General features: G+C 36.5%; 1 protein-coding gene and 1 pseudogene across 1 annotated transcript; both read left to right on the forward strand.

Moving 5' to 3' along the window:
• Positions 1-1,073: 1,073 nt before the first annotated feature.
• Positions 1,074-4,870, forward strand: LOC139871038 (GDSL esterase/lipase At5g45910-like; the record flags this gene model as incomplete). The annotated part of the gene is made up of 5 exons (XM_071858790.1): positions 1,074-1,317; positions 1,421-1,648; positions 1,894-2,042; positions 3,660-3,933; positions 4,558-4,870. Coding segments are annotated over 5 exons (1,104 nt in total), but the record flags the coding sequence as incomplete, so codon positions are not given.
• A 1,546-nt stretch (positions 4,871-6,416) lies between these two features.
• On the forward strand, positions 6,417-23,761 carry LOC139871044 (GDSL esterase/lipase At5g45910-like; annotated as a pseudogene).
• The last annotated feature ends 1,075 nt before the right edge of the window (positions 23,762-24,836 follow it).

Genomic DNA, 24,836 nt, shown 5'->3' on the forward strand with positions numbered 1-24,836 from the left:
GTATATGCCATTATGATTATTAATTAATATTCTTATGTTTCATGAAACTTAAATAGTTGTTTAAAGAGTCCATATAAGTATTGGTGTTATATTTGGTCTTATAAGGTATAAGTGTTGATTGACTCTATAATTCATTTGTAAAAGCATTTGGTGCATATTTGTTTCTAGATCAATTTTTTTATTAGCTTGGGTATTCAACTTATAGTTGATAGAAATTAATAATATCATAAGCTTAATGAAAGGAGTGATGAACATAAATGGATTGAAGATTTAAAGTCAATGTGATATTTCCCTTGTGTTTTATGGAATTTGAAGAAAAGGCTCAAAATCCACATGAGTGTAAGTGTTATCTTTGGTTTTATAAGTATTTTTAATTTTAATTTTTAATTGATTGTAAGTTATAAGTTTGTATTGTTTATTATAACTTTGTTATGCATATGTTATATTCTCTATCTTTTTTAATGATATTTTTTATTACCTTTATTCAACTCACTTTTTGTATGTTTTTTTTTTTTTTAATAAACTTGTAGTTTTACGGGTCATAAACTAGTGTTAAGTGCTGACGTAGGTTAGGACTCTTTAAAGCCGTCAAGGTAGATATATCATGGTTGTTGATATTCCACCATCCAAATTTGATAACTCCATCAAACATATGCATTGACAAGTCTTACAATACAACCAATCATTGCCTTATTTTCATGGATTTATCAAATTTGCTGTCTAATATATCAATAACCCTTATGGAACACTGATAATACATGCTTTATATTACACTTTTGTTATGTTTATCCTTAATGAATATGATTCAAAATATTATTCCATGAATGTTAACTCAATTGACATTAAGGAAAACTCTCTAATAAATCTAACCAAAATTATATAATACTTTTAAAAGGGTCACCTCCACATATTCTGATTCATGTAATTGACTGTTATTGTGTGTCAAGTACAAACAAATGAATTAATAGCCTTCACTTATTAAATCTAGAGTAGTTGCCAAAGGACATTACATAACATTAACATTTGCATATACAAAAAGAAACATTTCATTTCACTAATTCATTTGTAAAATAATAATGAACATGGTGAAACCTCTACTATTTCTTTCCTCCTGTGTCTTTACAATTGTTTCTGCTACAATTTCATTAAAATACGACACAATCTTTAGCTTTGGTGACTCCATTGCTGATACAGGAAACTTCCTCCATTCCGGAGCACTTACAAATACAGTCATTGGAAGCCTTCCTTACGGCGAAACTTTTTTCCATCATGCAACGGGTCGTTGCTCCAATGGCCGCCTAATTATTGATTTCATCGGTATATATTAATAGAATTAAGCTCCTATGTTACTCTTATCTATCATTTTACTTGTATGCATACTCTATTATTGTGTATTTTATGTGACTATAACTAAATGTAGCTGAAGAATATGGCGTACCGTACCTACCACCATATCTTGAGATTAAAGAAAGCTTAAAGTCGAAAGGGGATCATGGAGTTAATTTCGCTGTTGCTGGAGCAACTGCACTTGATCCGAAGTTCTTCTACGATAAAGGCATGGGAAGGACTCTTTGGACCAATAATTCATTAAGCACTCAGTTGGGTTGGTTCAAGAAGATGAAACAAACAGTCTGCACAACCAAACATGGTATGTAACCACCATTAATGTATATATTTAATTATCATACTGGGACAGAAGTAGATACTGTTTAGTGGGTCAAATCTTAAATTATTAGTATATAGTACAATACAATCTTTCTTTTTATTTATTTATTTATTTATTATTTTTTTTTTTAATATGGTGGGAAATATATAATCAGTTTGTATTAGTTGGACCCTCAAAGGTTGTCCTGCAAATAAACTATGAGAGGACTTGAATTTTGGTGATTGCAGAGTGCGATCGCTATTTCAAGAAATCACTATTTATTGTGGGGGAGATTGGTGGTAATGACTACAATTACGCATTTTTTGTTGGCACTACCATTAACGATTTAAAAAGAATGGTACCATTCGTTGTAGGAACTATCGTCACTGCCACCGGTGTAAGTATATTCGCGTATATGACATTTTATTTATAAATAAACTCAGTTCACTACAAAAAGTTTCATTTATTGTCACTTACATTATTTTTAACGCTTTAAAACCTGAACAATTTGACATATTTTTGACAACTCACAAAGTTTTTGACACCTAAAAACGTCAAAATGAAAACCCAACGACACTTTAAAGTGTCAAATACTTAATATCACTATATTTTATGTTTGTCATATTTCATCCCTAAAAGCATTTTAAAGTCTCAATTTTTCACTTTTTGTCCGTTTCATCCCTATATTTTATGTTTGGCATTTTTCATCCATAAAAGCATTTTAAAGTCTCAATTTCATCCCTCACTTAACGAAGATTAACTGAGTCCGTTAAAACTATTCACAGGGACTATCCACATAAAATACAATTTTATATCCGTAAATATCTATTAAATACAAATTTAGATCTGGTACAGAACTGAGTTGTGAAGAGAACAAAGAAAAAAAAAATATTGAACTAATATCTGCTTCCTAATTCTAATTGTTTTCACCACTAATTGACGATTTCTTAGTTGATTAGATGTCGTTTTTGATTTGGTATTAGAAATGGATTGTTCAATATTGGAACCTGCAAAAGAGTTTAGTTTGGAGAGAGAAAAAGTTGCGGGTTCTTGATGTTGTTCTTGTCCAAACAATCAAAGAGAAGAAGAATATGTAAAAAAAACATCGTTACTGATGAGAACTCACAATATACATACAATAGCAAGTTTTGGAAGTTTAATTTATATAGAGTCAGAATTACATTATCTAGAAGCATACAATTGCAAATTTGACCTTTTTATTACTGATTCATGTGACTAGGGAACCTAAAATGCATAATTGCAGGTAGAATTAAGTAATTATTGTAATCAATTGTCGGTATTGAACAAAAACAATACCATCTGAACCGGCAGCCATAACGAAAACAGAAAGGTTTATCTTTTGAAATTGAGAAATTGATTTTGTAGGATTGAACCGTTGTTAAAGATTATTTGTATGTATTTGCCAGACATAGACGAAGAAGAAATTGTTTTTTGTAATTTAAGACATAGACAGATGAAGAGAAATTGATTTTTGTAATTTAATTATTTAAAGTTTACGTGGATAGTCCCCGTGAATATTTTTAACCGACTCAGTTAACTTTTGTTACGGTGAGGGATGAAATTGGGACTTTAAAATTATTTTAAGGATGAAAAATGTAGAAAATAAAACACAGGGATGAAACGGGCAAAAAGTAAAAAACACAGGGACGAAACGAACAATTTTGTCCCCAAATTTTGACATCATATTTTTATACACTTCAAATTTTTTACACGATATTTTTTCTCGCATCCATTACATGTCACATATTTAGGGGCCAAATTAATGTTCATTTAAAAAGTTCACAAATTACGAAGTTTGTTGTAGTTGTTACATACATTTTTTGGGCATCTATGTATGTTTGAGATAGTAGAATTATGAAAACGCAGAGACAATTACATTAGAAGTGTGGGCAAATGGTCCACATGTTACGTTTTCATGAAATAACCATCGTTGAAACAAATATGTTTGACAGATTTTGAAATTATTGTACTTGAATGAATAAATGTTTAACAGATGTTGATCGAAGAAGGTGCGAAGGAGTTGGTGGTGCCAGGGAATTTCCCAGTCGGATGCTGGGCCGCTTTCTTAAGCTCGTTTGGATCTCAAGACAAATCAGCCTACGATGCAAACGGTTGTTTAAAATCACACAATGATTTTTCAAAATATCACAACACTCAGCTTAAGCTAGCTTTGGAGAAACTAAGGCAAAAGTACCCACAAGCTCGAATCATTTATGCTGACTACTATGGCGCGGCTAAAGAATTATTCCACATCCCACACCATCTCGGTAATACACACGTGGCATATATGCATTTAATCTCATCTTTAAATGTTCAACTGTATGTAGATCATACATATGTGTGACTAGTTGAACATTAACAACAATGGGACCTTTACAGCTCATTGTGTATACAATGTTAGGTGAATGGTCATTGTTAGTGTAACTTTAATTTATCTAGTTCTCTTAAAAGACATTATGTATATATATTTACATTGTACATTTACCTCTCAAAATATGTTTTAATTCACTTGGAAACTATTTTTTTAAAAGCATAACTTTAAAAAATATATAGAACCAAGTTATAAAGAACCAAATTAAGTAAAATGTTTAAGTTAATAATTAGGGAGATAATTTTAACGCACAACACAAAATACTTTATTAATTAATGTACATGATAACACCATATGCATGATTATTATTACACATTATTTGCACAAATCGCGTTCCTCATAATAATTATGTTATTTAGTTATTGCACGCATTGAAGATGATCTAAGGGTATCGATCTATGATGTCACTTGTATTCATTATTTATGTAGATTTGAGGTGCTATTCATCATAGTATAAACATTATTAATATTGATTACACTAGATTTGAACAAGATTATATTGTTTTATTATGATGTATAGGACTCAAGAATGGAGCTTTAAGTGCTTGTTGTGGTGGGGGAGGACCATACAATTTCAATAATACGGCACGATGTGGTCACGTAGGGTCCAAACCGTGCAAGGATCCATCTACTTATGCAAATTGGGATGGGATGCACCTAACCGAGACAGCCTATAGGCACATAGCCACTGGGGTTCTCAAGGGAAGTTTCACTTCCCAACCAATCTAGTCTTAGAGTTGGATCTAGCTTCTAAGTTGCAATAAATATTTAGACTACTTGTGAATGCAAACTAAGTTGATTTTCCAACACAGAAGTTAGAATTGATCATTATGCAAAATCTTTAAACTAATATGTGTTGATTTGATTTGGAGGACTGGCCCACTACATTACATCTAATCTTATGATAAACCATTTAATCATTTGATAGACTCACACATAGCAATTTTGATGAATTTTGTTAGTTATACATGCATGAAGTTAAAAGTCTATAGTTACGTGTCTATTATTTTTGCAATTGGAATTTAGAGCTTGTACTACTTTACAAGTAAAACAAAGAAAGTGTTTCCTGTTCCGGCTACCGGGCATAGGTAAGTGTTTCTACTTAGATATACGCGGCTTAACCGAGTTATGTCTTGATTCTTTTTGGCGATTTCCTTGACCACCTCAAGATGTGTTGATAATACCAATGTAACAATAACTCAATGGTATCTGGTACCTTTGAAGCTGGGACTCACCATGTGAAAATCAAGACAAAGACGCCAACCACTATATCTTTGTGAGGATTATATTACTTTATAAGGTTGTGCGATATTTACTTCACCATAGACCAGAGTTTTGTTTTTTGTTTTTGGCACCATTTGCAGAAGCCTGTGCATTTGTGTATACTGCATTTTGAGTCTGAAATATGTTTTCTTTAGAACGGCAAGTTCACGCACCCTACATAATTTTACACGAATAATGTTCTAAACAGAACTCGAACTCATGACCTCAAGGTTAGAGGCGGTCCTCAATACCGATAGGCCAAAGGTCGTCGAGTCTGAACTATGTAATACTTACTGGAACTTTTCTCTTTCACGGCAAAAACACAGAAATTAATCAGCCAACATTAAAGGCGTTTGAATATGAGAAATCAAAAAGTGGATTAACCGGAGTTTTGTAAATGGGCCCAATCCTAAATGTTTTTTAGCTTTGTTACATATCCTGGGCCGGTTGCGAGTGGCCCACATAAACGCTAATTAGCTTTACTGGCCCAAACTCAATGTCAACGCATAACTACTAGTCCATTAAGTTATGCAGGGATATTAATGTCTGAAATTAATCAAATATTAACATCAACAAAATTTTTCTTAATTTTACTTGAAGGGGTATTTATTTCGGCCTCAAGGTTGATGGTTGATATAGCTGTCAAAGTAGGTTAGGAAACATTGTTTTGGGGGGAAACAGAGACATATGCTGATATGCATGCTTTTGTCTTCAATATTTAAATTTAAATATGGTTCAAAATTATATCCGTTGAATGTTAAAGCAATTTATCATCCAACAACTATTTAGCTATATTAAAGGGTACATACTAAAGACAATGTTTCCTTAAGATGATTATTATGAAATTAAGCTATATTGACATACACGTTTCCTTAAAATTACGTAAAAAAAACACTGATTTAAGTTGGAATTTTGGATTATAAGTGTCAAAACGGGTGGGAGGTCAAGTTTGGGTAACCGGGTCAAAACGGGTTCAGGTCAAAATGGGTTCGGGACAAAATAGCACTATTAAGCTATATTGACATTATTGTGGATCAAGTATAGTTAGATTGGTAGGTTAACTTAATAAATTTCAGTTTAACTCTCAGGTAGTTGCCAAGGAGGATTACAATAACTATTTCCATATGTTATCATCATTATTTCTATTATATTTACTTGTAGCTTTCAAAATACAATAAAAAACATTTCATTTCAGTAATTATTTTGTAAAAAAATGAACATGGTGCATATACTATTTCATTTCTTAAGTGTCCATACAATATTTTCCGCTTCAGTTCCATTAAAATATGACAAAATCTATAGCTTTGGTGACTCCATTGCTGATACCGGAAACTTCCTGCATTCAGGAGCACATGCAAATGCAGTAATTCGAAACCTTCCATACGGCGAAACTTTTTTTCATAACGCAACGGGTCGTTGCTCCAACGGGCGCCTAATTATAGATTTCATCGGTATATACAATGTTTACTTATTAGTTCAATTCCCTGCTCTATATATCATGTTTATTATATAATTGTATGAATAATATAATTTTTTTTTTCTTTACTTAGTTGAGGAATATGGTGTACCATATCTACCACCATATCTTGAGGTTAACGAAAGCTTAAACTCGAAAGGTGATCATGGAGTTAATTTTGCTGTTGCTGGAGCTACTGCACTTGATCCAAAGTTTTTCTATTATCTAGGAATGGGACAGACTCTGTGGACAAATTATTCATTAAGCACTCAGTTGGGCTGGTTCAACAGTTTTAAACAAACCATCTGCACTACTAAACAAGGTATATATTTGACTAACTTACTAAGATTAACACATTAGTTCAGTCAGGGACAGAGTTAGTCCGTGTTAACGGTCACTCTAAGACAAAAAAAAAAAAAAAAAAAAAAATTATTCTTCAATTAAATATAATTTCGGTACAATCATATACGGTGTAACCTCTATTTTTTTTTTTTTTTTTTTTTTTTTTTTTTATGAATATACATATGTCACTGCTGTTTTTTAATTTTAAATTACTGCAGAGTGTGATGACTATTTCAGGAAATCTTTATTTGTAGTGGGAGAGATCGGTAGTAACGACTATGATCATGCAATTTTTGCTGGCGCAACAATTGAGGATCTAAAACGAATGGTACCTTACGTTGTGGGATCAATCGTCACTGGCACCAGTGTAAGTATTTAATTTAAAATATCACATTAAAAATATGATGAAACCATAAAATTAAATGTTTGACAGATGTTGATCGAACAAGGAGCAAAGGAGTTGTTGGTGCCAGGGAATTTTCCAGTCGGACGCTTGTCAACTTACCTAACCTTGTTTCAAACCCAAAATAGAACAGCCTACGATGTAAACGGATGTTTGAAGTCACACAATGCTTTCGCAAGATATCATAACGCGCAACTTAAGCTAGCTTTGGAGAAAGTATAAGCCAAAAGTACCCACAAGCTCGAATCATTTACGCAGACTACTATAGCGCTGCAAAGGACTTATTCCACATACCGCTTCATCTTGGTAAGTACGCTTTTACATAATTAGCATTTTATCAAATGTTTATATGTTCCACCACAATGAGACTTTAGTTTTGTAGATGAACTATGGACCTTAGATCAAACGTATTAACCTAGATTAACGGCGGAAACGATAACTAGGGCGAGTCGAATACTTAATTAACTATCGGGATCAATCTAACCAACAAATAGTTGATATAATCGATGCCTAGAGCCTTGTATTCGGTTGGGGATTGGTTTGGGACGATAAACACAGAATGATACGACGGCTAAAGGGTTTGTGGTGTGTAACCTTGCAATGAACCACAAAACCCGTATATATATATATATCTTCAGTGACCATCGGCCGGTGGTCTGTGACCTACGGCCGATGGTGAGAGTCCCTCGACCGATGGTCCCTACCATTGGTCGATGGTCTGAGCAGCCAACCAACTACTCTTAACCATTTCACGACATTATACTAAGCAATTCAAATACAAAGTATTAATGACGATGTTCATACATGACTGAAATACGAAATACAAAACTAATAGAACTTATTACATAATAGAACTCGGGATTATGCACCAACAAACTCCCCCTAAGACCTAGTTCTATTTCAAAAATCTTCAGTCATCATTTACTTCATTCGTACGGATCGATTACCATGTTGTTCAAGTAGCACAGCTTAGCTACTTTCACATACTGTTCAGCCTGTACCCTGTTCTCACGACGATAGAGCATACGGTTGTAATACAATGTGAAAATATCAGCCTCGGTACAGTTTCTTAACCAAATCGGATCCAACACACGAATGCAATCAATATCATCTTCTTTCAGCTTATCCAAAACAATCACAGCTTCTTCAGAACGATCATCATAAAACCACCATCTGAATCTCTGACTCCAATTCTGCGGCAACTTCCTTAAAGGTACCTTCTTCATAGTCTTTGCTCGCTTATACTTCACAATCCTTCGAGATTCACCAGTTCTAGGATTAACTTTGAAACTAATCCTAGGAAATTGTGGTCTAAAACCTTCCCAATTCTTTGAATTAAAAGCAATTCGAATCTTCTTCACCAGCAACGAAGATCGATCACCAAATCCACAATATAACATTCTTAACCTGGCAATCTGCATTAGCTCAAAATACGGCAGTGATTTGAATTCGTGACCATGTTTAATATAATCAATACCAAACTTTCTCTTAATCTCAAACATGTTGAATTCTTCAATGTACGCCCAGGAAAGAATTCTTCCTTTCGCACTCTTTCTCAAATTAATCATCTTCAAATACTTTGGCTCAAGCTTCGGTTTCTCACAGTACTTTCTGATTCTCAATATATCACGCCAATCAGCTTCTAACTTCTCGACAACTTCATCATTATACTTAACCGGCAAGTAACCTTCAGGAAAACCTCTGTCCTTTCCTTCTCTTTACACATTCTATTCAAAATCTCATCATCAGTTCAAACAACTCCTCAAAACCCGGAAGATCCTCATTCTCATCATTTTGATATGTAGGAAAATCTTCATGAGTAACATCCTCAACTAAATCATCAACATCCCGATCATCAAGATCTTCAGAAATCTCAGGCCCAAAAGAATCATCCTCTGATGGAGGATCATCGGACTGTGCGTCAGCAGCTTTAGCTTCTTCTTGCTCTAGACGCACCATTTCGTCCAGCTCAGCTCTAGTGAAGTTGTGAGGAATCTCTCCCTCTTCTAAATCATCGTTAACAACAGAATGCTTGAGCTCATCCTGTTTAGAAAAGAAATCACTAAAACTATAATCAATTTTAAGAGGAATTACTGATAGTGCTGTAGCTTTGGAGGAACCAGGTGCCTCCACCATGTGATTATCAGTCTCTCCCTCAGGCAATTCAATCAAATCAAACTTTTCTTCCCAAGCTGTAACCTTTGCTAGAGCAGATTCAGCCAACTTTCTAGCTTGAGAAGCCTCTCTTTTCGCATCAGTCAATAACAACGACTGATCACCAACCTTCTTCTGAAGCAATTCAACTTGCATACTTAACCGAGTAACGTCCTCGGACTTCACACGATTCTCTTCCTTCAAATTCTCAACCTTCTCATCCATTTCCTTTCTCAACCTCAAGTTGTCAGCCATCGCTTGAACATATAAATCATTCAAATTCTGAAGAGTAGATGAGCTAACACCTCCTTCTGCCCCTGTACGCGGTGGAGCACTAGGAATTAGAGTAGAAACCGTCTCTTGAGAAACCTGTTGAACCACGGGTGGTGACTGTTGCGTTGACGGACGTTGTTGTTGTGAAGTTTGTTGTCCTTGAGTCTGAGTGGGTGGTGTTCCTTGGGTAGCACCAGCAGTAGATCTACCAGCATCTTTATAAACCAACTTGAACCTTCTTTTCAATTGTAGCTTAGTTGAAACCTGAGAACTCTCATCTTCAACCATTCTTCTTTTTGATCCCCTTGTGGCTTCTTCACCAACATCAGGATTAATATCACCAATCTCATCAACTAAACCTTCTGTACCTGAACCACCTGCAGCTTGAGTATTCACAGGTTGATCAACTTCTTCATCACTGTTAGCTACCTCAAAATCAGGCTCTCGATCAGATAAACTGTTTTCGTTTCTCCACTTCTTTCCTAGTGGACACCGATAATCCTCTCGAGCAAGATGACACACCAGGTTGCCATCACTAGCACTTTTCATCTGATTCAATCGGTTGAACGTAAGATCTGTCATGTGTTTCAAATCAATGGCATCTTTCCTCAATCTTGGCAAATCAACAGTTTGCTGGTTGATCATAATTTGTAGGAACCTTGGATAAATCAGATATGACTTGCTCGTCACATTCTCCATCAGTAGATCAAAGATAACTCCTGAGAAATTGAAATCAGCCTTCAAAACCAAAGTAGCAAACATTCCTTGATAGATCTCGCTCAGTTCATCAAACCCTCCTTGCAACGGACTTAAACACCTCAGCACAACAAGTGACAAATATCTATACGGTGGTGTGAATCCACTTCTCTTAATCGTTGCTCTCGTAATATCACCAGAATACTTGCATCTTAACACACATTCAGTAATCTTTGTCTTTGACAACTTCTTCGGCATATTCTCATCGTCCTCAAACAAGAAAGTGTTTCGAATTGTATCTTCAGAAATCTGAATCTCCTGACCACAAACAGTACTTATAATTACCTTCCTGTCATCTACAGTCTCAACTCTTGCACGTTCCCAGAACTCTCTCTGATGTGAGTAATATGCTGTACACGGCATAGAGATAGCTGCAAATACTCTTGAACGTTTCAGAAACTCAATTACCCCATTGTACTTACCAGCATTAGGACCTTTCTCATTTAGACATGCAGTGAGATTAGAGCCACTGTTAGCTTTCAATCCTGGAAGATCAATAGAAAATGGACCTACCGATGACTCAGTATCGGATTCATGTGCAATGTTTTCTGGATCAGCTTGAACACATGAAATTATGAAAATAACTGCAAACACAATTCAAATCAGCATCACAAAGACAATATCACAAAATGATCATCACAGAAGATATTACATTATAAAGACTAATTGATCAGGATCTCAGTTACACGATTACATGTCCGAAGTAGAATTAATACAGACATAGAATAGTGTATTAATGCTAACAAGCTAGCATTATCAAATTACATAACAAGCTGAAAATAAACAAACACATAAACATAAATTCAGAATCATTCATCCCATAATGGAATCCTCTGGCACTAGCTTTTCCTCATGTTGAATTACACCAAATTTCTCAAACAAGGTATATAGTAAAGCTGCGTATGGAAATGGTTCTTCCATCTCAAGAAAATCTTTCATCACATGAATGAGAAAATGGCCCATATTCACTTGAATACCTTCTAGCAGGCAACACAAAAGCATAGCTTCAGTACCAGACAACAAATTATCTCCTTCTTTCCTAAAGGTCACATTCCTTTTGATGATTCTCAAGTGTATCTCATGTTGTTGTGATACCTCGTCATCACTAATTTCAACCCTACCTGCATTAACTACTTTCCCTGGCTTGCATAACCTTGCAACTATGTCAGATAGTCTGAATCTGTTGGGAATCTTTCGAATATCTTTGCTAGGATACAAAATTTTAACCGCAGTGTACGGGACATTCAATAGGTTTGAAAATTCCTCCATAGTCCACTTAAAATGATGGTCAAATAGGCCTGAGTGCACAAACTTCTTCTTACCATTTTCTAAAGCAACATTGGCATAAAATTCCCACAGTAATTCAGGACAAAAGTAATCTCCAATGTCTAAAAATGCTTGACATCCAATTTGTTCCCAAAGACTATAGGTCTGTCGAGTAGCAATGACCTTTTGTTCCACTAAGATGGGTCGTCCTCTAGCTAGAATTCTCCTACGGTCAATGTTAAACATCCATTGCCCAACAAAGGATCCACCTGACATCCTAATACATACTACAAGCACTAGCATTAGAGAGACATAACAGCAAATACCAGAGACCAAAAATTCAATTAAATTCAATATAAAAATCTACCATTGGTTCAATCAAGTGACCATCGGTCGATGGACTGGACCATCGGTCCGATGGTCTAGACCTACGGCAGTTGGTCTAAAGCACATCTACAAACCGATCAATTTAGGACCTACGGCCGAGTGAAGTGTCATCCGGCCGAGTGTGATACACCATCGGTCGATGGTCAAAGACCATCGGCCGGAGGTAGTTCATCAGATCTGTTTGATTAAAAACCCCAATTCGATCAATCTGTGGTTTCTGGTTTGGATTTTGGTCACAATAGATGCTAAATAGGTCGATTAACACAATTATATCAACTATTTCATCAGATAACGAGCAAAAATCAATCGATTGAAAAATCTAACTTCGAACACAAAATTAAAGAATTAAACTAAATGAAATCGAGTTAGATTACCTCGTTTGTGGCGCTAGAATCACGGTAAAAAGGTGAGTAAAACACACGGACAAAAACTCTTTTCCTTTCAACTTGAAAATTAGGGTAAAATCGATCACAAGTGCACAAAGTGACTGACCCGTTTGACTCAGGGTCTTTTTATACCCTGTCAGAGACCATCGGCCGATGGTCTAATCCTTCGGCCCGAGGGTCTTGACGCCCGGTCGAGTGTCTTTGTCCATCGGCCAGATGTAATTACAGTCTGCCGGTGGTCTGGGCTTTTGAAAAACTTTAAAACTTAACCCTTTTCATATTCAAACAATACTTCTTTTATCACATTTACTCCCCCTGGGACTGATCTCCACAGTATAACTCAAACACGCTTTGTTCCTTTAAGCTCTAAACAACTTGTTTTCAAATTTAATGAAAAACATTGGATTCCTTTCACAGTAAACCTTTCCGAGAACTGAGTTGTTTGGCTTAAACCATAAATAGAAATGCTCATGCAACTAATCTATAAATGCAAACTATCTCAAGCAACTAATCTATAAATGCAAACTATCTCAGATATGCATGCTCATGCAAATACACAAAGCAAATAACTGTACAAGACCCAGCGTGTCATGATTAGCAATATTATAACAGACGTAATCAGTAACATTTAACCTTTTATATCTGTAGTGAATTAACTTCTAACATCAGTTTCATTAAACATTACCATTAACAAATGCATGATGTTATCGACATAAGAACAAGAAAAACTTCTTATCATGAATCACACTTCAAGGAGTATAGCACATCTTTTTGTTAGTTGATATATCAAATTGATTAAATCTTTTGATTCGGGGATCAGAACTGAACTACATTGACATGTTTTTCACAGTTCATTAACTTATTTGATAAAGCATATACAGAACAACTTTCAAATATATCAGTAAACATTTATCAACTTTTACCCCAGACTTCGATGATCACGTTATATTAATTACCTTAACACTTTTCAATGTTAGACTTTGATCACGAAGTCAGTCCTCATTTGAGATCGCACGATGTTTCAGGTAGAACAATTGAGCACAACATGTTGACGCTGTCCTCTTATCACATCAATGTACTTTCAATTTGATTGAACAGAACCATCTCACGATGTTTCTAGCAACCCTGTCAGCCATGAGCTTCTACCTTAAACTTATACTTTTCGTTTCAGATAACCTTGTGAATCTCAAATTTATTGCATACTTTGAAAAGACGCATACCGGCCGCTATAAACCCCATACTTAAACAGAAATCATATGATGTATGATGTTGGATGGATGGTAGTGATATATATATTTGAGTGATGGAACGCTAAGATATCCTCCAGAAGATATTCTCTCTATCCAGGTCAATAGGCACAATCCCATACCACAGACAAAAGAAGTACAGATCACCAAATGTAAGTTGAACTGAATGATTTAAGTTCTCTATATCTGATGATCTGATAAATTCTCTCCCTCGGATGTAGATAACTAAAATGTTCATAATAAGTCTCCGATTGGAATATATGTTGTCGCAGACATAGAAAACCGAGGAATCTCTGAAGCTTTGTTCAATTCTTGATCCGTGATTCTCTTGCAGCTAGGTGGCGCATCAAATTATTTACAACCTTAAATGAATAAACATAAACAAACCATAACTTGCATTTTTTTTTTTGTATTTTCTGATGTTGCCTTTTCTCCATAAATAAAACAAACAAAATAAATAAGTAAATACAACTATACATGATGATGATGCACTACTATCTTTGACGTTAGTAGTAACTGCACGGAAAACCAATCTTCTGATATTGAAATCTAGAACCCGATGACATTGCAATATACACATCATTCTATGTCTGTGATACAAGACTGCACTTCTCAACCCTTCAAGATAAAACACCTCCCTTTAGGTATCCGATATGTACGTTGTTGGATTTCGGTCCAAGTAATAAAGGTAAATAGAAACAAGTATGCATCCTAGACAAAGTATGCTCACCTTGGGGACTCACAAAATTATCCTTTTGCTACCAAGTATAAATCGTAGTAAGGGAGACCTCAACCGTCTGTTGAGTTTCTGAACAACCATTTCTCAGTACATATTCAGTGATAAGTAGGTGACTACCCTCAACCGCTGTAAACCTTTCCATGATTTCCTTGTCATGATATTTACGCTTTGTTCGTGTGATCATCTCTATCTAGAATTAGGCCAATAAAGTCTACTAACACATTATCAAACATTCTATATTAATTTTATTTCATAACTTACATGTCAGTTCAGTATTGCAATCACTTCCCACAAACATAACAAGCAACTCATTTTCAGGTTTTTCAATTTTTTTTTTTATGGATTTTCCATTTTTCAATTTTATATGTTTTTCTGGTTTTTAATTTTTATGTCTTTTTGATTTTCTCTGTACAAAAGCATAAATTTATCTAAAAACATAAGCAAACATGCAGAAATATCAGGAAAAAACTAATCTATCATTCAAATGAAAAGTAAACATGCAAATGATCTACAAACTACCATGCAAAACTATACATACTCTACAAGCAGTTTCTTAACAATTCACAACTCAGTCTCAGGCTTAGGTTCCTCTGTGTTAGGAACCTCAGTTTCAGGAACCATATCTTTAAACAACTTAATACCAATCTCTTTTAACAGAAATTCAAAGCGTGGTTTATCAAAAACTTTTGTGAAGAGATCAGCCCTTTGAGCTGTAGTGTCTATTTGCACTACATCTATCAACTTTTTCTCATAGCAATCTCTAATGAAATGGTATTTAATCCCTATGTGTTTCGTTTTAGAATGATTTACGGGATTCTTAATGACAGCTATGGCCGCAGTATTATCAACATAAATAGGAGTGTTAGAAATTTGCAAACCGTAGTCTTCCTGTTGGATCCAGATAACCTGCGATGTATAGCTGGCTGCGGCAATATATTCTGCTTCACACGTGGACTGAGCCACCACTGTCTGCTTCTTACACTGCCATGTAACTAGTTTGCTTCCCAAAAACTGACAACCTCCTGATGTTGACTTAAAATCTTTCTTACATCCTCCATAGTCTGAATCACTGTATGCTGTGAGATCAAAACCATCCTCACACGGATACCATAACCCTAAGCTGGGAGTATATTTCAGATACCTCAGAATCTTCTTAACCACGAACATATGATGAACATTAGGATTCGCCTAATAACGAGCACACAGGAAAACCGCAAACATAATATCTGGTCGAGAAGCTGTAAGGTACATTAGAGAACCAATGATTGCCCTATACAAAGTAGGATCTACTGGAGCACCCTCACAATCGGGTGAGATCCCATGATTAACCGACAACGGAGTCTTAGCTATTCTCTCTAAATCTGCCTGAAAGCGCTTTAGGATATCAGCAACATACTTAGTCTGATGCATGAAGATGCCTTTATCCATTTGAGCTACCTGTAAACCTAAGAAAAACTTTATAGTTCCCATGGAACTCATTTTAAACTTCCGTTGCATAACCTTCTCAAATTCATCAACCATACTCTGATCTGTAGACCGGAAGATAATATCATCAACATAGACCTGCACTAACATAAGGTGTTGTCCCTTCTTTTTGATGAAAAGTGTCTGATCAATGACACCTCTCCGAAAACCATTCTCTATCATGTAATTGGACAACGTAGCATACCATGCTCTAGGAGCTTGGTGAAGACCATACAATGCCTTTTCTAGTCGATAAACCTTTTCTGGAAAATGCGGATCTTCAAAACCAGGTGGTTGTTCAACAAACACTCTTTCATTGATCTCGCCGAACAGAAATGCGCTTTTAACATCCATCTGAAAAACTTTAAACCCCATGAACGATGCAAAAGCCAAGAAAATCTGATTGCTTCCAGTCGTGCAACCGGAGCAAAAACCTCATTATAGTCAATTTCAGGGATCTGTTGATATCCCTTTACCACCAATCTAGCTTTGTTTCTAATAACGATACCCTGTTCATCCTTCTTGTTTTTCAAAACCCATCGAAGACCATAGGGTACACAACCATGCGGTGGATTGACTAGCTTCCAAACCTTTAAGTGTTTGAATTGTAACAGCTCCTCTTGCATTGCACTAACCCACTCGTCAAACTTCAATGCCTCATAAGCATCTTTAGGTTCAATTTGACACACATAACATGAGTGAGCATGCACAAATATTCTTCGTGTCTTATTCAATGTTGAATAAAAAGCTGTTGCCACATTCGCACTCTCTGTCTGAACATCTTCCGCTACTGTTGAACTTATACTAGTCACGGGAACCTCTGATGTAGTTGGAACTTCAGATGTAGAGGATGCATTAGACTTCCCTAGAGGAATACTAATGTGTGGAATGCCTCTTGAATCCACATAATAATCATCAAGTCATTTAGGTGGCAGAATCACACGATTGGATCTGCGTACACCTCCTGCTTCAGTTGGCGGTTCAGTCACTGTTACAGTTGGTGGTTGATTATATAGAGGATTAAGATGTTCCTCAGTCAGTTGTGTTCGACTAACTTCCTCGTCATCTTCAAGCTCACTATCTTCATCTGTATATACTACCCCATCCTCATTTGAATCAAAATCACCTCTAACACTCTGCGGACCTAGTTGCAAGCTAGAAACCAGATTCTGAACCTGCACTGGAGTAGGGATAACATTTTCAGAAGTGTTTTGAGAATCAAACAATATCTGAGTCAGAACTTCTTCATCTGTAGCGTCTGGCGGAAGATTGAAGGAATCAAATAACTTATCATATTCAAACTGCCATGCGAATCCTTTACTGACACGAGGTGGAGCATTGCGTTGAATATCAACCTCATAATGTTCTTCCACACACTTGGACTCAGTATTATACACCCGTTTGTTCAGATTCCCATATCCCAAGAAGATACCAGAGATCACCTTTGAATTAAATTTTCCTCCAGCGTCTCGTACCAGAATAGTACAAGGTGCACCAAAGGGTTCAAAATGTTTAATGTTTGGCTTTCTCTTGTGTAACAGTTCATAACATGTTTTACCATGTCTCTTCACCACTAGAACTCTGTTCATCACGTAGCATGCAGTACTCACGGCTTCACCCCAGAAAACAATTGGAAGACACGAATCTGCTAGCATTGTTCTTGAGGTCTCAATTAGAGTCCTGTTCTTTCTTTTAGCAACACCGTTTGATTGAGGTGTATAAGCAGGACTGAACTGTTGTTGTATCCCCTTCTCATTACAGAACAGCAGCATCTGATTGTTCTTAAATTCCGTACCATTATCAGTACGAATCTTTCTAACCTTCAACTTATACAAACTTTCGAGCTTCAGAATCAAAACTTTAATATGATCGAAAGTATCTGACTTGTGTTTCAACATTACGACCCACGAAAACCGGGAATACTCATCTGTAACCACCAAGCAGTAAGACTCTCCGGTGAGAGTTTTACAGTTAACTGGACCAAAGAGATCCATGTGTAACAGTTCCAAAGGAATATTAACAGAATGATGCTTTTTGGTAGTATGTGACTTTCTAGTCTGCTTCCCCTGTTTACACGGAATACATACTTCAGGAATATGAAAACTCTTAACATTCACACCATCAACTAATCCATTGTGGACTAGATTATTCATCTTCCTTAGACTCAGATGACCCCTACGCTTGTGCCAAATAATCGACTCCTGTTCAGTAGCTTTAGAAACAAAGGCCTGATGGCCTGAAGCTGCTTTAACATGAGCCTTACGCATATCAAGGATATAGAGATCCTTGCATCTTGGAGCTGTCATCAGAATCATGTCTTCCGGAATTATAAACTCTTTTCTCAAAATATAACAAAACTTATCATCAAAAGCAATTGAATACTTTTTGTCAGCAACTTGTGAAACTGAAAGAAAATTGTTCGACATCTGCTCTACATAATTAACTTTATCAAAGTTGACGTTCTCATTAGAAATAACACCCTGAGCAGTAATAAATCCTCCTTCACTACCTGCAAAAGAAACTGGTCCTCTATCTACTGTTTTCACATTAGACAGCAAAGACAAGTTCCCTGTCATGTGCCTGGACGCCCCACTATCAACAATCCAAGTACTGCAGCGTGGATTGTAGGTGACCTGCACATTAAAGTAAGAGGATTAGTTAGAAAGGGCCACCCATGCCCTAATGGCAGTGGGTTTCCCATCAACACCAACAACTGGCAACTCCACCCATTGTCCTTTAGATCCAGAAGGACCTTCAGGATGTTGAACACTCTTAACATCTGATTTAGGTTTCCAAACTGTGTTATTCGGTAATGGTTTTCTATAATAATCATTAGTTTGAAAAACCTTTTTATCATTTGTTTGCACTGAAAAAGAATTAAACACTGGTGAAGGTGATCTCCTATTAAAGAACCGATTTGGACTAAGATCAACCTTCCTTCTTGGTGTCTGTCGAATGGGTCTGCAATTCATAGCCCTGTGTCCCAACCTCCCACAATTAAAGCAGTTAACATTATCAAAATCATGAGAATTAAACACTTTGTGTCTAGTTGGTGAAAACTGTCTTCTAGGTGGTTCAGTATGTTGTCTGGTCGTAGGGGATGACGAGACTTGTTGCTTAACAGTCTGTCGACGACCAGGCGGAACATACTTGGACACACTCCCAGATTTGGAACTTGCCTCTGTTGGTGATTGTTCTACCTTAGGACCTGATTTATCTATCCTGCCCTTACTGACAAACTTAGGTGACACTCCCTGGGTGTTCTTCTTCTTATTCTGTTTGGGAGTCACAGTTTTCTTAGGCTGAGCCTTTTGACTCTCAGTCATCTTACTAGCATTAACTGGATTTTTCAGAATGGTAACTGGTTTAGTGACAAGCTCAAATGGTTTGCTGTCTTTCTCAGTGTCGATATCAGTATCTGACTCTGTTTCATAGACAACATCTAAAGGTTTTTTTGACTCAACTATCTTAACAGTACTCTCAACAGGTGCTTCTTTAGGCTTACCATATTCTAGTTCTACAACAGGACCCTTACTTTTCTCAACTGGTTTGTTAATATACTCACCTAAAAGTGGCGGGGCAACCTGGTTGTAACCTAAACCCTGCTGTTTAGGAGGATTCAAAGTCTGTTTCACATAAGACATCCTCTGCCAATTGTCGATCCTAGCTTTTTTAGACTCGTATTTCAACTTAAATGAATCCCTTTCAGCCTTAAGAGTCTCTATCTGTCCCAAATACATAGTAATCACTTTTCCATCATCTATAACCGTTGATTTTAAGTGACCCACCTAATTTTCTAAAGACTTAATCACATCAACATAGTCTTTCTGTTTATTAAGGTAGAAAAGCGCATCATCATAGTTCTTTTTATTAGTCTGATTCTCCAAACTTAAATTCTTAAGGTCAACTCTAAGCTTAGGACAAGTCTCACATGTAACAGATATCTCATTAAGCTTCGTGATAACACATTCAAGCCCCTCAATTTCCTGTTCATAACCAATGCATTTAGAACAATTAAAAACTGAGTCAATACATACCTTATCATTTCCGGGCGTGTTAGCCATGAATGCATAGTCATTTCTTCCAACCTGAGAATCTGCATCTGATTCTGACTCTGACTCTGAGCTCATACTATCCGAGTAATTAGCCTCATAACCACCTCTACTCTCACCTTGATCACCACAAACTGGACTCTGAACAGTAACAATCTTCTCATCATCACTCTTAAGATCACAGTTGAGCAAATGTTCCAGCTCCTCTCTGAACCAAGTACCAACATGACAACTCATCCCTTCTTCTTCATCAGACGAGTCAGTAGTAAACTCAAAATCTGATAAGTCATGAGCTTTGCGAAACTTATCATACAACCTATCCTTACTCCTCTTCCTGAAGCAAAGTTTCATCAGCTCTTCTGCTCTCTTCAACCTAGCATCACATTTGCACACATAGCATGTGCAATTCGGATTATCCTTACCCGTACAACCTGCATTTCTCCTAACAATTCTTTCTTCTTCAATTTCAGCTTCAGTTTTACCCACAAACACAACATTAGCTTTATGTGTATCTGCCGTGATGGACCAGTCACACACTTCATCAACATACGTGGTCGTCAAGGCCTTAGATTGAATAGATCCCGAAGATTCTTTCTCAACAATAACATGTTGTGGAGTAACTGAAATGGTTGTATTATGAAAAGGATCAAAAAAACCAGTCTTGGGTGGCCTCGTGCAAGTCTTCTTAAAATGACCAAGCTTATCACAATTGAAGCACCTAACCTTTGACATATCAAAACCAAACTTAGAATCTCGATTCAAACTCAAAGATCTTTGTCCTGTTTTCTTCAAGTACTTTTTAGCACGTCTCAAAATGCTACCCATACAGTAAAGTATATCCATTCTCTCAAGCTCGTCCTCATCAATCTGATCATAGTCTTCATTTTCAAGATGACTATTAAGCACCTGTCCACCAATCATATCGTTGTATGAGTTAACAACAATAGCTGCTAATGCCATATCTTCCTGAATAGATTCCCGAGATCTCTTCTTGATATTCTCAGTGTGAAACACAGGAGTTTGAGTCTGAGTCTGTTGAATCGGAGAATCCTCAATCATCTTAATTGTAGAATTTTGAGCTTGTAATTTAGCATTAAAGTAGCCCGACTGAGACGATGGTGCAGACATTTGTGATGCATTGGCTGATATGTATGCTGTCTGTAGTGGAGCATGAGTACCAGAACCAAGTCTCTTTCTTTTTACTTAATCTTGAATGTCCTTCTCCATCAACTTCGACGTAAAAGCTGTTAGTGTCAACGGAAGACCTGATGAGCTGTACCTGTTCTAAATCTTTTCAATCTCATGATCCCACTTTTCTGGAAGACCATCTTTCAACACCCTTACTGCCTTTTCATCAGGCACCTCAATCCCATAATCTTCCATCTCTGCAACCAATAATCGATATCTTTCCAAAGTCTGTCCTAGAGATTCTGAGGGAAGAGCCGCAAACACCCTCCATTCATCCTTCAAAACCTTACCCTTAGTCGCACGATAAGTAGCTGTACCCTCTGTTGCTGATTGAAGAGCCAACCAGATAGTATATGATGTTTTGTTCCGGTTCTTAAATTGCTGAAAAATCTCCTTAGACAACGCTTGGGTTAGCTGAGCATAACATCTACACTCAAGATTGTACTCTTCACGCTCTGTGGGACTAAACTGTGAAGTTTCTTTGGGTTCACCATCTGCTCCGCATGGCCATACATATGGATTCTCAATACATTCCCAAAGTCTAGAGTCAACCCCGTTTAAGTAAATAACAAACCTAACTTTCCAGTCCAAGAAATTCTTAAGGTTGTCAAGTCTAGGTACTTTATTCGCTGATTCAGATTCACTTTCATTAAGTAACAGTTTTTGTAGTCCAGGTGCAATTACTAACGCGCTGTATTCATTTGTCATTTGTTCATTAGTGTCAGACATTTTGGCTGATTAAGATTGATTAAGAATACTTAAGTGCAATTAAAAGATTCTGTCTCAAAAGTGGATCGGCCGAAGGACGAGACGATCGGTCAGAGGACTGTGACAATCGGTCGGAGGTTTAAGACTGACGGCCGATGGTGAAAACTCAGTAGGTCAATCTTAGCGTAAGAACCTTCGGTCGATGGACGAGTCAGTCGGCCGATGATAACAGACGATCGGCCGATGGACAAAAGACGAACGGCCGATGGTTAAGACAAACTGTTCTAAGTTATAAAATACTGTCCTCCGATTCACTGCTAGACGATCGGTCGATTGTGTGTGACGTACGGTCGAGGGTCGTGATGAACGGTCGATGGTCGAGGATGATCAGCCGAGGGTAGTTCTTACGAATTCTGGGCAGATAAAACTAGGGTTTTTCGACAAAAACTTCAATCTTGATCAAATTTGACGTTCTAGACTTAAACAAAACCGATAGAAACCTCAGAAAAACACCCTTGAGCAAAAAGAAACTCGAAAACACAAGATTTAAAAGTAAAAATTTCAACTTTTGATTGAAAACCCGTTTTGACCAAAATCCTAAAACAAGAAAAACTATCAAATCGACTCAAAAACGTTTGGATCAGCAACTCTACGCTCTGATACCACTTTGTAGATGAACTATAGACCTTAGATCAAACGTATTAACCTAGATTAACAGCAAAAACGATAACTAGGGCGAGTCAAATACTTAATTAACTATCGGGATCAATCTAACCAACAAATAGTTGATATAATCGATGCCTAGAGCCTTGTATTCGGTTGGGTATTGGTCTGGGACGATAAACACAGAATGATACGACGGCTAAAGGGTTTGTGGTGTGTAACCTTGCAATGAACCACAAAACCCGTATATATATATATATATCTTCAGTGACCATCGGCCGGTGGTCTGCGACCTACGGCAGATGGTGAGAGTCCCTCGACCGATGGTCCCTACCATCGGTCGATGGTCTGAGCAGCCAACCAACTGCTCTTAACCAATTCACGACATTATACTAAGCAGTTCAAATACAAAGTATTAATGACGATGTTCATACATGACTGAAATACAAAACTAATAGAACTTATTACATAATAGAACTCGGGATTATGCACCAACAAGTTTACAGCTCATTCTTTACATAGACATGCTTCTAGTTGCACTTGGGATTTTCTTTTTTACATATCTGTATAGGGAAAATGGATTTGTTTTCTTACCTTACTGTATAGAGATAAAGGATTCCATTTTATTTTTACTTTTCACAATAGATATTAAATATTAGTATATTACCAGTGAAAAGAGATTGTTAAATTTAATACTAATTGAAGGAATTCAGTAATATTGTTTAGCCACTATTCATTACAGTAATATACTGTTGGTTACACTTGTAGGACTCATGAATGGAGCTTTAAGTGCATGTTGTGGTGGAGGTGGACCGTACAATTTCAATTTTACGGCAAGGTGTGGTTACGAAGGGTCTGAAGCATGCAACGATCCATCTAGTTATGCAAACTGTGATGGAATGCACCTAACTGAGACGGCCTATAGACACATAGCCACCGGATTGCTCAAGGGAACGTTTACTTCCCCGCCGATCTAGTCTTCAATTTGATTCATATATGTTGTTATAATTAGTTAGAGTTGTTACTTGTGAGTGCAAAGTGAGTTATTTTTTTCTAACAAGGAATTTCAACTTGAATCTTGAAATCATGCGCATATCTGTGTATGCGAATTTCACGAAGATGATTGTGCTCATATGCAGTAAATAAGGTAAATTACTAAATTAGTACACAAGATTGTCATTTATTGCATACCAGTTGACCAAATCTATAGGCACACGTGGTATCCATGTGGATGCATGATGCGTGGGCATCCCCCGAAGTCGGTTGATAAATCATATCCAAGTCTGGACATGATACTTTCCATATTTGAAGTCGATATTATTGGAGGTTTGTTATGTAAGGGATTAAGTCAGTTTGGATGGTTATAGAATTAGATTTTTCCTTTAAATATAAACTTTGGGCCTCCATAAACCACACAACACCTTACGTAGCTATTACTATATCGGATTCATTACATATGATCGAATGTTTATGTAGCTTTCATCTTAAGGGTTTCTAGGTCAGCCTTTTACGATGACAACGTATGAGCCATTGATCGATGAAGGTTATCAATGGTGGACTAGACATCTAACAACCCCATCGATATCATCATATCGATCCGGGTTATTCACGGTAACCATAATAGAGTGTTAGATCCTAAGATACTTAAACCCACATTATTCACAATCAAGGGTATATCTTCCCTCGGAAAATATAAACTTGATCATTAAGCAATAAACTTTGGGTCAACCCTAAACTTTTATATTCCGAACGACGAACTCAAGAAAGCTCGGACTGGAAAAAAACACTAAATAAATAAAAAACAAAAATAGCACAACAAATTTTTTCTCCCTAAAGTGTTGTACGGAGCAAAACTGAAATTCGCCAACATGGTTGCGCGTTGCTTGATTGCGTCCTTCTTTTCTGTAACGTTTGTTTTTTTTAATACGTCGTGGCTTGTTTTTCCTAAGAAGTGAACATGACTTGAGCAGACGACTTTTGTCGACGATAACAATCTTCTTCAAAGCTGCAAAAACAGTTTTTTTTAGGTTAACAAAACCCCATGAGTATCAT

This window comes from Rutidosis leptorrhynchoides, chromosome 1 (assembly GCF_046630445.1).
Source record: "Rutidosis leptorrhynchoides isolate AG116_Rl617_1_P2 chromosome 1, CSIRO_AGI_Rlap_v1, whole genome shotgun sequence".
NCBI lineage: Eukaryota > Viridiplantae > Streptophyta > Magnoliopsida > Asterales > Asteraceae > Rutidosis > Rutidosis leptorrhynchoides.